Raw genomic sequence first — 16,110 nt, 5'->3', positions numbered from 1 at the left:
TGGTCTGATGTGCAGATGCTTCTCCCTCTGACGAGTGGAAAGCTGAAGGGGAGCATGCAAAGCCGGACGCATGCATTGCAGACAAATAATCAGGTCAGTACCATTTGGCAGTAACCTGAAATGGTCACTATAGAGTCAGGAGAGGGAGCAATTTCTGCTGATTCAAAGATAGATGAATAGCATTAACACTGCAGGCCCAATGATCTGTAGAAAAGTTCAGATCTGAATAAACTCATATTAGGCTGGCTTGAGCAGGCACATAAAGTTAGCCTCTATAATTCAGTATAAAGTTGTGTCACAAATATTTAACAGTTACTGTTTTGTATATGGTTTCCCCCCCCCGCCCCCATGCATTGGAAACTTTTCCAATATTCATGTAAACAACTGATTTAAAACATCCTATTATAACTTTTTTCCATGATTACACTGCAGTGCCCAGAAGAGGGCAATGTAGGCTCTCATGAGCTACAGTACTATAGTGTTCTTGAGAAAGTAAAAGACAGGACGGATTAGAATTTCATAGAACAGAATAGCCTAATGCCTGCCCTCCTTCGGAAAGAGTTTTCAGCCCACAATGCAGTTAAATATATATTTAATAAGCAGAGAGCTTTAGACGTGTTTCATGATTGTGAGGGTCATCAGAAGGTTGGGTGCTTCTTAAAAAGTTCATTTGCCACTATAGTTGACATTACATGTCAGACATGGCTCCTTCAGCTTTTATGTAGTCAAGGACTATCTTCATCATAGTGTCTGCCATGGGGCAGCCCGTGGGACAATTTTTTTTTGCTGCAGTTTATTGTGGCACCTTTTCTTATATGCCTTTGGTACAGGAGGATTGTTCAAAGGTTCCCGTCTGAGTTGGAAATACACCTGAAAGAGACAAAAGTCACTGAAATGCCATCCAATGAAAAATTACATTACATACTGTACCTCCTCTCTCTGCCAGATGGAAGCATATCATATTCTTTTTTTTCCCATTTAGAAACAGAATTCAATTCAGGGGTGAAATGTAACATTTGTTACTACTGGTTCTGTGGGCGTGGCTTGGTGGTGGGGGGTTAATGTGACTGGGTGGGCGTGGCCAACTTTTTTTTTTTAACTTTTCAAAGCATTTTTTCTAATGCTTTGAAAAGCCTCTGCCGATCAGTCAACTCAGCTGGGATCGTCAGAGACTTTTCAAAGCATTTTTTTTACTACCTCTTCTGCCAAGAGGTTGCAGAAAGAAATGCTTTGAAAAGCCTCTGACTATCCCAGCTGAGCCCCACGATCATTAGAGGCTTTTTTTTTTTACTTTTAAAAACATTTTTTTGTCGGAAGAGGTTGTAGAAAAAATGCTTTTAAAAGTAAAAAAAAAAAGTCTCTGATGATCCTGCGGCTCAGCTGGGCATAGTGGTGGTGGTGGGGGGCACAGGGATTTTTGCTACCGGTTCTCCGAACCACCCGCTGCCATCGCTACTGGATCGGGCGGTCCAGTCCAAACCGGGAGCATTTCACCCCTGATTCAATTGGATAAGGTCCTGTGGATGAATTTAAAAAAAAACACACACACAAAACTATGCAGTAAAACAAGGGAGTATGTATTTGCCAAATTTCTATCAGTGAATCAGAAGAACTACATTCTAGGAAAGTCATCTATTTATGTATAGATCTGTTATTATATAGGGGTTTTTTAAAGAAAAGGTTAATGGTCTCTAGATGGATAGTATATTATTTTATTTAGAAAACTGTATGCTTAGAGCTAAGATTTAGATTTTGATGTAACTAAAAAAAATGTATAGTCTTTCCTCAGATAGGCCAATAAAAAGACATAAGATACATTTCAATCCTTGGGACAAGCAATGATAAGTTAGCTCCAGATTTGGGCATAATTCTAGCAATGAGAAACAGCAAGAGATTTCCAAGGAATGCTATGATAGTGCCAGGCAGCTAAGTGTCATATTAATTTCCAACAATTCTTCAGATCAGTGATATGAAGGAGAAAATGTGAGAAATTAACATTTAGCTATGGTGAATCATCTCACATTACTGCCTGGGTAGGGAATTTATGGTCCTTCAGATGTTGCTGAACTATAGCAACTCTTACCTTTGGCTATGCTGGCTGGGGCTGCTTAAGAGTCATATAGTTCAGCAATAACTGATTCTCCTCCAGTGACTGCTGGACTGACTTTTTTTTTTTAAAGGGAGTCCAACTAGTGCTGGATTGTATGCTGCCCAGAGTCACTTGCTCATGAGATGGGCAGCACTATAAATTAAATGAATAAATAAATAAATAAATAATGGGGCAACAAAGTCCTGGCTACTATATAAGAATAACCTATGCTGTTATTAGGTTATGATGTATAATAACCTGAAACATATTAGTTGCAATGTTTTTCCAGCCAAAGCTGTTTCTGGCTATCAGAAACATAAATCGATGCTCCTTATATAAGCCAGCCTCTTATAAACTAACTTAATTGCAAAATAGACTGCATGACTAGTGGATAATTTATACTTAAGGGAAATGTAACGAGTATTTTCTTGTTTTTTTTCCCTTCCAGTATGGAAAAGCTATACCATTTTTTGGGCTGAAAAGTAATTTCTCATTTCCATAGTATTTTCACTAATCAAGATATCAAGTTGCTGCAGTTGAGGGAATACATATACATGCAGATACTTTCTTCTTTTTCCTTCCCTACTTCATACTGGAAGAGGGAGAATTGTATTTTCTCTTTCCTTCCATACTCACCAGTGAGGGCTGAGCTGGGCCAACAGTCACCATCACAGTCTGAGGTTGGTAACCATCTGCTGATGCAATAACTTTATAATTACCAGGCAATAGCAGCCTGAAGTAGTCCCCATGTTCACCTACATGAGAGAAGAAGATATTAAAAGATGCAGATCAGGGGTGAAATTCACTTACCTTCCCTACTGGTTTGCAAGTATGCGCACACATTCCTTATTCATTCTTCATCATATGAAGGTCTAAATGTCTTCAATTCAACATACATGGAATTCATATATGCCATTTGCACCTTCATAAATTCAAGCTGAATACAGCATATATGAATGGTTGAAAATAATGGATAAGTAAACAATCCCAGATGTAAAGTAAGTTTTTCCTTGTCCTTCTAGAATAGATGGTGAAATGCAACCTAAGGGAGTCAGAATCCTTCAGCCACACTTTTTTAGGGTTAGCTTTTGACTTAATTTAATAAAGTTAATAAAAATATCACAAACTCCAGAAATCCTGTCCACAGGCAAGCCTGACTACATGTCTATTTCATACAAACATACACCGTAGATACATTACATAGTCTAAAGCTAATAGTGCAATGCTACAATATTAAGTGTTCCCTATATTGTTATAGGATTACAACTTTCAAAATATCCAGAAAGGGAATTCTGACTGTACATAAGTCCTCCTAATAAATTTGGCAGGAACCAGTTTTGGAAGTGCTTTCATCGAGTTACTGTTTAATTTCTGACTTTGTTACTAAATTCTAGCAACTTTTAAAATTCAAATTACAATCTGGTAAAAATCTATGAAATCAATTTAAGCATTCCTTTTAAAAAAGCTTCAGTTGTGTTAGGCTGAGTACCAACCTGTAGTGACATCATGGCCAATTCCTTCCACAGAAATTACAGCTCCTGCAAGTTTGTTGTTGTTCTCATCTGACACCAGGCCTTTGATGCCCTGGTGAATCTGCACAACAGAAATACTGAACAGCCTTAGGACTAAGACCATGGTACTTAGGAAGAATACAGCAACAATTCATTTTGTCTGAAGCTTCATCAGTGATAGGGCTTCTTTACTGGTCTGAGAAAAGATCCTTTCCCAGTTCACAATGATAAATTCAGTGATAAAAGATAAATGTGGTGTATTCAGAAAGTCCCAGGTTCATCCATCAGCAGCTTCAGAATGGATAGAAAGGCCTGACTGTATCTGAGTTCCAGAGTTGTCATGTATTCTAGATTCATTTATTAGACGAACAAGAAAAAAACTGAGTCTGCACATATCTAATCAGAATTGTATTGTCTCTAGGAAAGAGTTAGGAAAAATGTGGGAGATGCTGGGACAGGAATGGTGGGAAGGCACTGGGAGATTTGGAACAATGTAAGGGCTGACAGAAAAGCACTGGGAAGACTGGTGGAGATGTGCAGCAGTGGCAAGAAAACACTGAGAAGATAGAAGTATGAGGATTGGTAAGAAACATACTTTTGTGCATGCATGTGCAAAGTAGTACATAGGCTTTTTTATGAATATTCAAAAGCACTTTCAAGTTTAATGGATGCTCAGGTTTAATAGATGTGCCATCCCCCCTATTCAAAAAACAGTGGTATGCTTGGCATATTGGACAATGGGAGCCCCATCCTTTGCCATTACTGTGCTGCACTGTTAACAGCCAAACAGCTGATAGATGCGCCAGCAATACCAACCTACTGCACACGCACCACCAACACCCTGGATAGCCTCCTTGTCAGACCCAGGTTGGCAGACAATGCAACTCTTATTGCCTGTTTCTAAGACAGACCAGCCCCATTGCCCTGCCCTTGGTATTCCACTGCCAAATAGTCAAATCAAGGGTTCATTATTTAATGTACCATCTTATAAGCATGAAAGAAAGAGGGGATCAAATTTTTTAAAAGGTTTGCCAAAAAGCAGAATCATATTGTGTCATAATTTTGTTACCTCCTCTATGTAGGCAATAAGGGCCTCCCGATTTGCCAGCCACTCATATTCCAGTTCCTCCTGTGGCGGGAATTTCTTGCAGCTCAGTTCAAGGGTAATTTCAAAGCAGTTGGTGTGTAGGTAATTGAAATCCTGCATCCCTGAAGGACAGAGAGAGCTGGAGATACATACTGATAAAAAGTCTTAAGCATCCCTTTGAGCTAAATGTCACCAACTAAAAGGATGGAAAAAAGGGCATGACTTGATATCTGAGTATGAGGCCCAAAGATCAAAACAATAGAAGAGCTCCAAAGTAGGGAACTTTTCTAACCATTCGAAAGGCCATTACTCTTACACGATGGGACATTTCAAAATCTTCTCTCCAAAATATACTTACTCTCTTTCTCTTGTGCTATCACCCCATTTTGCCTTACCTTTGCTGAGTGAGTACCAGGATGCCCCATTAGTGATGCCATCAACAAAGAAGTCTCCACAGTTTGTACCCCGATGCATCCATCCATGGGAATAAGAATAAACCTTGGCCAACTGGAAAGAAAATATCAAGCTGGTCATATATTTTCACCTGTCCAGTCACATTGCAAGCTGGAAATAGACTCTAGGTCTAAAAAGGGAAAAAAGAAGACCTTAATATCTCCTTTGCAATATTAGTGTCCTTGCTTCCTATTAAGAAAAGCTATTCTATCATATTATGTAGCAGACTCAATGCTATTCTGAGCAAAACAAGAAAAAAACATAAACATTCACAGCATACAGTGAAAGAGCCAAAGAAAATAATTATTTATTCTTCTCCCACTCCTCCCATAAGAACATTTAAAAAGCCCCGTGTGATTAGGCCACAGGCCCATTTATCCCATTTTATTTCATAGCAATGAACCAAATATCATTGAGAAAGCTACAGTAGACTTTCTCTTGGTTCCAGAAATTAATATTAATATATATGGTGTCTCTTTTATTAGATATAATGAACAGCCATTGTGATTAATAGTGAATGATGGCTTTATCTTCCATGAACTTTTATTAGCTTTTTTAAAAAAAAATTAAGCTGGTTGTCATCATTATATTTGTGAAAGTAAATTCAAAAAAGTATTATTTGTATATGTTCTGAACTTCCTGCCCTTCACATTTATTAAATCACCTGAGTTACAGTATTTTGAGAAGTAGAGGGGAAAAAATATTTTATTTTTTATATGATTCTATTTTTCCCCACTTAACTTGAAGAAACCTTAATGTAATTTTTCAACTTGGGCAGGAGGGCTATTCCAACAACTCACAATTTAGGTTATACTTTTCTACTTCTACAATTCTCAATTATTGTTTTATTATTTATTATTTAAAATCAACTTTACATAGAATTTTACAAATGTATAACTTTGTATAGAGGAATTGTATCACCAAATTATTTTTACTTTCCTAATAATAGCCTAACACCTCCATCTTGAAATCAGCCTTTTTGGCAGCTTTTGGATTATTCACTACCAGTTCAGGGCCCATCAAATATGTTTATAATTTATTTAAAACAGTTTTATTTCACTATCATCTACAGAGGTAGTGTACTACATAGCAAATAAAAATAAAAGACCCAGGAGTAGAATAATAATACTTAAAACATCAAAAATATCAATTAATAGAATCAGAAAGAATATATTGAAAGCTTTCCCAAAATGAAAAGTCAGCACTACATTCAAAAAGGTTGTCTATAAAAAAATGTTATTTTTTTTCCTGACTGTGTAGGAGTTGGCTTCCTTGCATTTTTTTCCCTTGAAGTTTCTCCTCTGTCTTTCTCATGGTACAACTCCAAGACTGGAAGGAATCCAATAACTGGCTATGAGTCATTATTACAAACAAGCATAAATATTCATTGCAGTTTTAAAATTATCAGTATCATGCTATATTACACAAGATATATTGCAATACTAGTCATTTGGCCTGAGGATCAAGTTGAGAGCTTCACGAGCAAATTGAACAAACATTTGTAATACTAAATATATACAAGGACTCTAGTATTATTATTTACAACAGAACTAGTTGCTTCATACGCATTCCAGAAAAAAAATCAGGGAATCAGAATTAAAACACAGAACTGATCACAAGCCACCTCTGGGAAGTGACATAAAATGTATACAGTTAAAAAAAGCTACTGTTTCCTCCCAACCGGTATTTCCGACGATCAGCTCTGCAGCAGGGTTTAGCTTTGCTAAACTGCACTGCACAGCTGATCCCCCCCCTGCTGTTCTACTTACCTTCCCAAGCCTCCTTTTGGCCTGTACTGTGCATGCACACACAGTGCATGTTTGGCAGCAGTGCGCATGCGCGGCCAGTAACCAGTAGCAAACTGGTTCAGATTTCACCACTGCCATTAACTGTTAATTAAGAATATTAATATATGATGTTTGTTTATTTATTTATTTATTGGTTCGATTTATATGCTGCTCTTCTCTGAAGACTCAGGACGGCTTACAATGCGTTACGCAATAGCCTTCATACTTTTGTATATACCTGCTTAGTAGGGCTTTTGGCCCTCCCCCAAGCGGTGTTCTTTTTATACAAAGTCAGCTTATTGCCCCCACAATCCAGGTCCTCATTTTACCTACCTCGGAAGGATGGAAGGCTGAGTCAACCTTGAGCCTGGTGAGATTTGAACTTGTAGTAATTGCAGACAGCTGGAAGCTAAGTGCTACTTAACAGCACTTTAGTCTGCTGTGCCACCAAGGCTCCTTGGTGGCGCAGAACACCAATGTTCTCAACCTGTCTCCAGACTACCACGAAGATGACCTCTGTTCATCTTTCCATCGTTCAGTTCATAGAAGTGGCGTTTTTCTGTTTCTTCTAAGCTTTACTTAGTAGTCTGCCATGAATTGTTCTGAGGTAAATCTAGGGCAGGAGGCTGGCCTGCTACTTTTGATTAATTTAGGCTATTGCAAGCATGCCTTGATATGATTGCTGGGCACTGAGTTTCAGAGCCATTTGCTTTGCTCTCACACCATGCCCCCCCAAAAAATCATCTCCCCCATTTCTCTTTCAACTCTTGAGTGGCAGGGGAAGTGGGAAGCAGATGAGGAAAGCAGGATTTTTTGGATTCTATTTCTCCAGGTACTGAAAGATCCCCTTCCCCTAAGAAAGGGTAAAAAGGGGATCTATGCCGGGATCAGAGAACAATAACAGTAAGAGAGTTGGGAGGGACCTTGGAGGTCATCTAGACCAACCCCCTGCTCACGCAGGAGACTTGTACTAGGGATTCAAACTGCCAACCTTTCTGATCGACAAGCTCAGTGTCTTGGCCACTGAGCCACCTAGTCAGGCTATAGAAAAGGAGTCATTTTCCTCTTTTCCCCTTCATCACTCTTCTCATACACCACGGGAAGGAGAGAAATGGTCTTCTGGTGCCAGTTTCTTCTGGAACCATTATTGGATTCACTCTTACCATGGAAATTCTGCTTTACCACAATGATGCCAGCTGAAGGGGCTCTTCCCCTCATCTCAGCTGTCCATTTCTCACTGGTGCAGCAATGCCAAAACTGCAAAGAGATCTTTTTATATATATCCAGCAATCTTTTGTAAGACTGCTGGATATGCATAAATACAACTGAATAAATATTTAAAATTCTTCACAGTGGTTTTAGCATCATAGCACTGAAGCCCTGAGGGAAAGGGGGGTGTTTTAAACAGTATACAGCATGCACCCTGGAAGAGCAGTTCTATTGCATTCATTCACACCAAAAAGGATAAGCAGACCCAAAGGTACTTTTTCAAAAGGCAACTGGACTTTCTTGGTTTTTTCTCTCTCTCTTTTTTCTTTGAAGAGATTTCGCTTCTTATCCAAGAAGCTGCTTCAGCTCTGATTGGATGGTGGGGAATGGAAGAAAAAGAATGCAGATGATCAGCATGACCAGTCAGAGCTGAAGAAGCTTCTTGGATGAGAAGTGAAACCTCTTCAAAGAAAAATAAATAAATCCAGTTGCCTCTTGAAAAAGTATTTTTGGGACAACTATGGCCTGGATGACTGAGAATCTCCATAGACATAAGAAGACCCACTTTTCCTCCTCTGCCTCCTCTTGGTAAGTGATCAGGAGGATGGGTGGAAAGAAAGAAGAGGCATTCTCCCAAGATCTCAATTTGGATAGAATCTCTATTCAGCTTAATTCCCAAGACTGGGTATTTGTCCAAAATGCAGTCACACTTAAGCTGATATATTTTATTGTCGGTTTCCACACTGGTCATGTTGGTGTGCAGAACCAACCTGAGGCGAAGGTAACCAGCATCTAATGGTCCCCTAAAAGACAGCCTATGTTCTATACAGATATTATTTTATTTATTTATTTGATTTATTTGATTTTTATACTGCCCTTCTCCAGCAGGACTCAGGGCGGTGGACAGCCAAAAGTAAAAACACAACATACAAAAATTAAAACAGTTTAAAAGATATTAAATAACATCGGCCACAATTTAAAATAACCCAGTTAAAATTAATTTCAAATTAAAACCAAAGGATGGGATCAACCAGCCCGGCTAGATGAAATAAGTGGGTTTTAAGGGCCCGACGAAAAGTCTGGAGGTCCGGTATCATCCGGTATTGATCTGAATCTATTTCATCTTGCTTTTATTATCCCTGACATTTCTCACCTTTCTGAAGAGGATGTCATCAGGCGTGGGAGTGCTATTTGATTGCCAGTTGCCACGAATTCTCTGTTCATGGGATTTGTCATAGGGATAATTGGCAACTACAGCTCCACCATGAAGATTGGCTGAGAGAATAAAATTGTAACTCTTCATCCACTGAATTACAGCCAATGTCTCTGATTCTACCTGTCAGAAATACACAAAATATCAAGCCAAATGCTCAACCTGATTCTTAATACTTCTAATTTGTTCCAGAACCTGCAGCACTGCCCTCACGGGAACATACCCAGAATGCATATAAAAATGCTTACATGACTGTTCTCTAATCTCAAAATTCTCTGGCTTTGGAGATTATTATGGAAGTTAGCAAGTGCCCATTTACAAAACCCTTTAAATCCTTCATTTTTGCTTGCACCAATTGCTAATTCATTGCTGGATACAGTTCAATAGATTGGTAATTATTTTGAAAACCCTAAATGGCAATGTCTCAGACGTTGCCTCCTCAACTACCATCCTTGCTTGCCTGTTATTAAGATCAAGTGGGAAATCTTTTTCCTGCTTTCATGTACCACAGAAATGTTTTTGGTTGCAATGAGATATGGACTCTATCTATTAAAACCCAATTTTGGCAGAATTTTAATCTGCCAAACTGACTTAGCTTTATTGGAGAAGAGTGGGTTATCTGACTCTGTTTTGCTCATGTTTTCTATCTTACTGTTGCAATGCTAAGTTTATTTATTTATTTAGATAATTTATATGGCCACCCATTCACTTTCAGTGATTCTAAGCAGCTGACAAAAATTTTGTACAATGTATTAGGTATCTATTAAATACTCAACACACGAGTATCTAAATAATAAACAATGAGGAAAGATCTTAAGTGCACACTAATTATAATCTGACTTTCTTGTTTGTCATCTTCCTTCATCCCTCCCTCCCTCCCTCTCATACACAAAAACACACACTCATACACAGAGCACAAATGCACACTATTGAAGTCTATTTAGTGGTTAAAATTATCTGTTGCACGAATCCCATAACCATTTAGGTTCACAAACTTTATGTTTTTAGCATGTCCAACTGGCTTATTGTGTCTTATTCAGCAAATCATACTTAAGCAACTCATGGCTTAGGACAATATGTGAATCTAGTCATGATTCTGCATTTTAGAAACTGGGAGACTGTGAATTCTAGTCCTGCCTTAGGCACAAAACCTACCTGGATGACCTTGGACCAGTCATACTCTCTCAGCGCTGGAAGGAGGCAGTAGTAAACTGTTTTTGAAATTTTGCCAAGAAAACTGCAGGGGCTAGCCCAGGAAATCACCAGGAGACAATGCTGATTTGAAGGCAGCATGTGAATGCACGTGCATACATGCGTGCATGCCCGTGGCCAGGCACGCACATACACAGGCTCAAGCAAGTGTGCAGACTTTATACTCGTCCTGATCTTATTTAATGCATATAGGACTTCATATGGCTAACGTCAGAAATGATGGCCTTGCTAGGTTCCTAAGAGATGTTTAAGCACTTAGGAACCAATTCTTAACATGTTAATTTTCCATATCTAGATACACAGACAGAGACCCAGACAAAATCTTCTTCCTGTGTTCCAAAGGACTATGATCCAGGGAGTATTAAAGCAGTTGGGTTTTCTCCATATGTAATTTGGCTCTTAGAGAAAAGTGAAGAGAATGGCAAAAAAGTAGAGGGAACTTAATTCATGCAGTATTGTAAGAGTCCAGTAACCTGCATTACATAGCCATCACAAGTTTCTACAACCACATGGCTAGGATGGATGAGTGGATAAACTATAAGTGGATACAGTATACACATTACTTGAAAGGGATTAATTGGATTGGCATTACCTGGCTTTTCCAATTATCTGGCAAAGGGATGTGATGATTGGGTCCACCCTGTTTCTCATTGGAATACATGATGGTGTTGAGGTCAGGAAAATTACGGTTAAGGTCGACTCCATTGACATTGTTTCTCCCAATGACATAATCTAAATAACTTTGGTTCTAAAAAGAGAATAATAAATTTTTGTGTTATTGTAGATATGTTTAAGTGAATACCATATTTTAGCTTATCTCTTGAGTCATCAAAAGGGAGATACGTATTTCAGAAAAGAGAATAAAAGCCGTTCAGGAGCTTCTGGATTTCAGGATGCTAAGAATAGTTGCCAAATATTTATTGAGCAGGGTCTTCTGATACAGATTAGCATAGTCAGAATTCAACAGACAACCCTAAATTAAAGATGATTGTATTTTAAGAAACATCTCTTTTTCCTTAACACAACTGTATTCAAAGCCACAGTGCATAAACATGAAATGCAGAATTGAAATGCCTTTATTTTTATGGCCCCAAAAATCAGTTTGAATTATAGGAATCAGTTTTCCCTTGGGCTGGGAAATTGGCTGTTGCCTTTACTAATCAATGTCACTTGCCCTGCTCACAGATCTTTTGCTGAAAGAACAATAAACTGCTCAGAATATCCAAAACAATAAATGGTCAGAACAGTTTGGAACTGTGTTAAGTACACTATTATAAATTGGAAAAGTTTGTGGAAAGCCTGTTATCTGGAGGTCCCCCAATTGCTGTGACTTTCCTCCTCTGAAGTCATCGTGACGTCAGTCATCCTCTGAAGAGCAAGAAAGTGAAAGCAAGTTGGCCAGTGGCATTCATTGCAATGTGATGCCTGTTTCCCAATCACGGGAAAATATGGGGAAGATTGAAATGTCTCACTTTTACAGGTCTGCAACAATGACATCATCAGATCATAGTGGATACGGAGAGTTTTGCTACAGTTCAGCATCCATGACCGAAAGTGACCACAGGGAACACAGAGAATTACTTTATTTTATTGTTTAGCTAGTATTGTTGACATTGGCAGGCATAAGTCCTACTTTTTTTACCAGTAGATATACCAAAAGATTTTCTGCATTCAAAACATATGTTCTACTTTTTACTACATAGTATTGTAATATGTTGCCTTCTAAATCAGATTAAGATCCAACTCTCTCACTTATAAATTCTTAATAGCGGCAAGCTATATGTCTCTGGAAGATCACAAACAAGCAATCATGATAAGTTTATACAATATTCTGTAGCAGTCACCTGAGTCTATTCTTAAGATGTATTGCCTTTTGACATAGAAGTTTAATTCTATGAGCCTTGATAGTACAGTGGTCTACGCACCCTGTTATTAACACAGCTGCCTGCAATTTACTGCTGGTTCGAATCTCTTCAAGGCTCAAGGTTGACTCAGCCTTCCATCCTTTCTAAGGTAGGTGAAATGAGGACCCAGTTTGTGGGGGCAATAAGCTGACTTTATATAAATATACGAAAGTATGAAGGCTATTGCTTAACACATTGTAAGCCGCCCTGAGTCTCCGGAGAAGGGCGGCATATAAATCAAATTAAAAAAAAAAAATTCAGCTGTTGCAATGCATAAAGTTTGATTTAGAGTCTGTGACTTTGGCTTTCCCAAATTTGATATCTCCAAAAGTGCTGGAACTAACTAAACATTCTGAAAATTGTACTTCCAACACATTCAGTAATGCCATTCCTCTCTCCCTTGGCTGCCTTAAAACAAACTTTTGTTATTATCATGACAATTGAAATATAAAAGGAATGCTTGCCTAGTACCTGGGCAGCTGCCACTTCATATCCATCAGGATTCATCGAAGGTAAGAGGTGAATGCGTGTTTCATGGATGAGCTGTGTAATGCGCGGATTACCATGGCGATACTCTTCACACAGGAAATCCGCAAGCTGGAGCAACAGTTCCCGGCCTAGTACCTCATTCCCATGCATGTTTGCCACATACTTGAATTCTGGCTCCACTGAGAAAGGGAGAAATTTGCTGACAGTGGAACAGAGTAGATAGATTCAACACAACTGGGTGCTGATGCATAAACATTGAGGTCAAGCAGGAGGGGGAACAGCATAGATTCCCAAATGGCATTCTGTGGTGATGAAACTATAGCTGTGGCCTTTTGTATTGTGGAAAGAAGCTCATTGTGAGGCTATGTGCTTCTTCCGGCCACATGTTCCCTGTCAAACGAAGAGAGGTTAATTGCTGTCTCTCATACAGAACTTAAAAGTACGGGGCAATGGACAGGAATCAGTGCTTGGAGAAAATGGGAAGAAGCAGTGCATTGTATGAGAATGGTATGTATCCTGGGGGCAAATCTTTTCCTGCAGTGGAGAATTGAAAGTAGGGCACAGTCACAACCACATAATCAGGGTCTCTATTTCCTTATTTCATACAGTGCATCTAAAGGTCCCTTCCACCGTTCCTCTTCAGCTTATCTCCTAGAATGTCACATTCCAGCCTTCTAAAGCTTAATGGGGGTTAAAGTAAATTGCAAAATAAAATCAGCATGATTTAGCCTCAAATTCATTTATGTAAAACTGTTTCCCCCATAGATGCCCCCCTTTTCTCTACGTGTACCCTGCAGGATGCATAAAAACAATTATTAGGCTCTGAGAGGGCCATTCTACAGGAAGAAGGCTATTAATTATGTTCAGAAGTCTCTAGAATTGTAGGCAGGATATCTGCAAATATAGGTAGTCCTACTTTATGCACAAAAGAATAAAAATGTTTGTGTAGATTATAAGGTGGGGAAGAATCCATGTATACATAATAGACATCCCTTGACCAAACTTGCAGCTGATCCCAGCCTCTTTTTCCCTATCCATTTCCCTATCCATTCATCAGTTCTGTGTTCCTCTTCTTATATCCTTAAAAATCTTGGAAACAGCTGGTCTATGGGATTTCTTTTCATGAATTATAATGGCTTACCTGCTAATCTTGGTAGTAAGAAACCTTACTAATTGTTTATTAGTGTTATCTATCTTGTAGGATTAATGCATAACACGATGGATATCATACTTGTAAATGCTGAACTTGGCACATCAGAGAAATGAACATTTACTAAATTACTAAAACACAAATACTGCTCTTTTAATTTGGTTTTGGGGTATACAAGTAAAAAAGATCATAACATGTCATAAAAATAAAAAGGTAGAAGTAAAAGGATTGTCTAAAGAATTTTAATTATCTGCTCTTACGCTTAATGTAACTGCTGAATAATTCTACAATGCCTAGTTGAATAAAAATATTTTTGCCTAACATCTACTGGATAATAGTTAGGAGTAGACTAGTCTCTTCCAGTCTGGTATCCCCCAGATATGTTGAACTTCAGCTTCTGTAATTCCTAAGTACACTACTTTGGGGAAGGTACTCATTAACCAGAATACTTCTAATGAAAAACCTCTTTGCTTTAGCTGTTAAAGGTATAGCAAGGGCTTCAACGCATGATCTTTGGTCTCAGAATTCTTGCTGCATAATTATGAGTCTGGCACCTGTATTTCCCTCTCTTTGTCAGGCTCTGCCCCACTTATTCAAAAGTGTAGTCTATCAAAGCTATAATTTGCAACAACATAGTTATGAGTGTTAAGGCAGAGAGATAGTGTAGGGAGAAGTAAAGGTTTTGTCATCTTCCAAGATTAATATTAATTTTGTCCAATTAGTTAACATTATTTTGTAGAATTAAAGTACAGCATTAAAAAAGAGAGCTGGAGTTGAATCTTTGGATTTGGGATTAAACTTTACCTTAATTACAAGCCCCAGATGGTTGCTAGTACATATATCTCAGACCTTCACATGAAATGAAATAAACCCACTAACGTGTCATGAGGCTTAATACATTTTTAAAACCATGCTATTAATTAAACAAGTCAATGTCAATCCAAACACCTGTTCTGTTCTGCACAGCCTTCCCCCTTCCCCTTGACTTGACCAAACTTTCTGCTAGGAATACCGTGGCCCTGGCTTGATTCCATTAGGCACAGAGATTCCAGCACCACACTGAACCCAATTGTGCATTGATCAAGCAGAGCAGAAAGAAGCATCTCTTCAACTATACAAGAGTTATACCTTGGGCACACTTACTGGGCTCATGGATGCCAGGAGAGTCGCTGAATTCCAGCACATAGAGGTTGCGGCCCTGCACACTGCGCCCAATGCTGTACAGCCTGGTAACATAGGGGCATGAGCCCCTTACATCGAACAGCGCCTGCACCAATTCCTCATAGCGGTGATGGACATAGTTAATTGAGGCAGCCACTCTCACCAAGAGCAGAACTTTTCCAAGGAGCCAAAGCCACTGATACATCTTTCTCTGGATGGCAAGCAGCTTTTTGCAGGAGACGATAGCTCTCCAAGCTTGCTTTTTGACAGCAACTAAAATGCAAACTCAACCCGGTTCTCTCCAGTTTTACAGTCAAGTGCCAGCCCACTCCACCTGTGGTGGAGACAGTGGTGGGAGGAGCATCTCAATGAATGCCCCTTACAGCGAGGGAAGAATTTTTAATGCTGAGTTCTTCCCCTTGTGCTCTAGTACACACATATGCCACAGAGCTTTTAGAGCCAGAATTATTCAAAACCTCTGCACGTTTAGAAAGTTGTGTTGATTTCTGTTCATTTATTAACTGAAGGGTAAACAGGCATCTGAAATCTCCTGGCTCTTCATGGTAGGACAGAGACCTGATCAAAATCTCTCCGACAGGAAAACATATTCAGGAAGACTCACTAGATTTCAAGAAGCACATTTTCAGCCACAAGCCAAAGCTCTTACATACACAATTGTAACAAAGCAAGCATCTCTGAACATGTACAACATGCTTCTTCTTTTCTATGGTCCCTCTATATTCGGAAGTTAGACATAGTCAGAACATATTCTCTGATTCTAGAACAGATCTGGGGTCTGGCAGCTGTTTTAAAAACTGCCATTGGAACCGAAAATACTTTTATAT

The 16,110-nt window shown here is 38.9% G+C and overlaps 1 protein-coding gene across 1 annotated transcript; it reads right to left on the bottom strand.

Annotated features, from left to right (window-relative positions):
• Window positions 1–584: 584 nt before the first annotated feature.
• CPN1 (carboxypeptidase N subunit 1) lies at window positions 585–15,525 on the bottom strand. The gene is made up of 9 exons (XM_070945332.1): window positions 15,248–15,525; window positions 12,937–13,133; window positions 11,154–11,309; window positions 9,290–9,472; window positions 5,083–5,194; window positions 4,670–4,809; window positions 3,583–3,682; window positions 2,726–2,844; window positions 585–870 (listed from the first exon to the last, which is right to left on the bottom strand). Exons 1-9 carry the CDS (start codon window positions 15,468–15,470, stop codon window positions 742–744), a joined length of 1,359 nt encoding a protein of 452 aa, XP_070801433.1. The 5' UTR covers window positions 15,471–15,525; the 3' UTR covers window positions 585–741.
• Window positions 15,526–16,110: the final 585 nt, after the last annotated feature.

This window comes from Pituophis catenifer, unplaced genomic scaffold (genome assembly GCF_029215685.1).
Source record: "Pituophis catenifer annectens isolate HBS135680 unplaced genomic scaffold, rPitCat1.0.hap2 SCAF_6, whole genome shotgun sequence".
In the NCBI taxonomy this organism is placed as follows: domain Eukaryota; kingdom Metazoa; phylum Chordata; class Lepidosauria; order Squamata; family Colubridae; genus Pituophis; species Pituophis catenifer.
The sequence above is the reverse complement of the archived record's forward strand: the minus strand, read 5'-3'. Positions and strand labels throughout refer to the sequence as shown.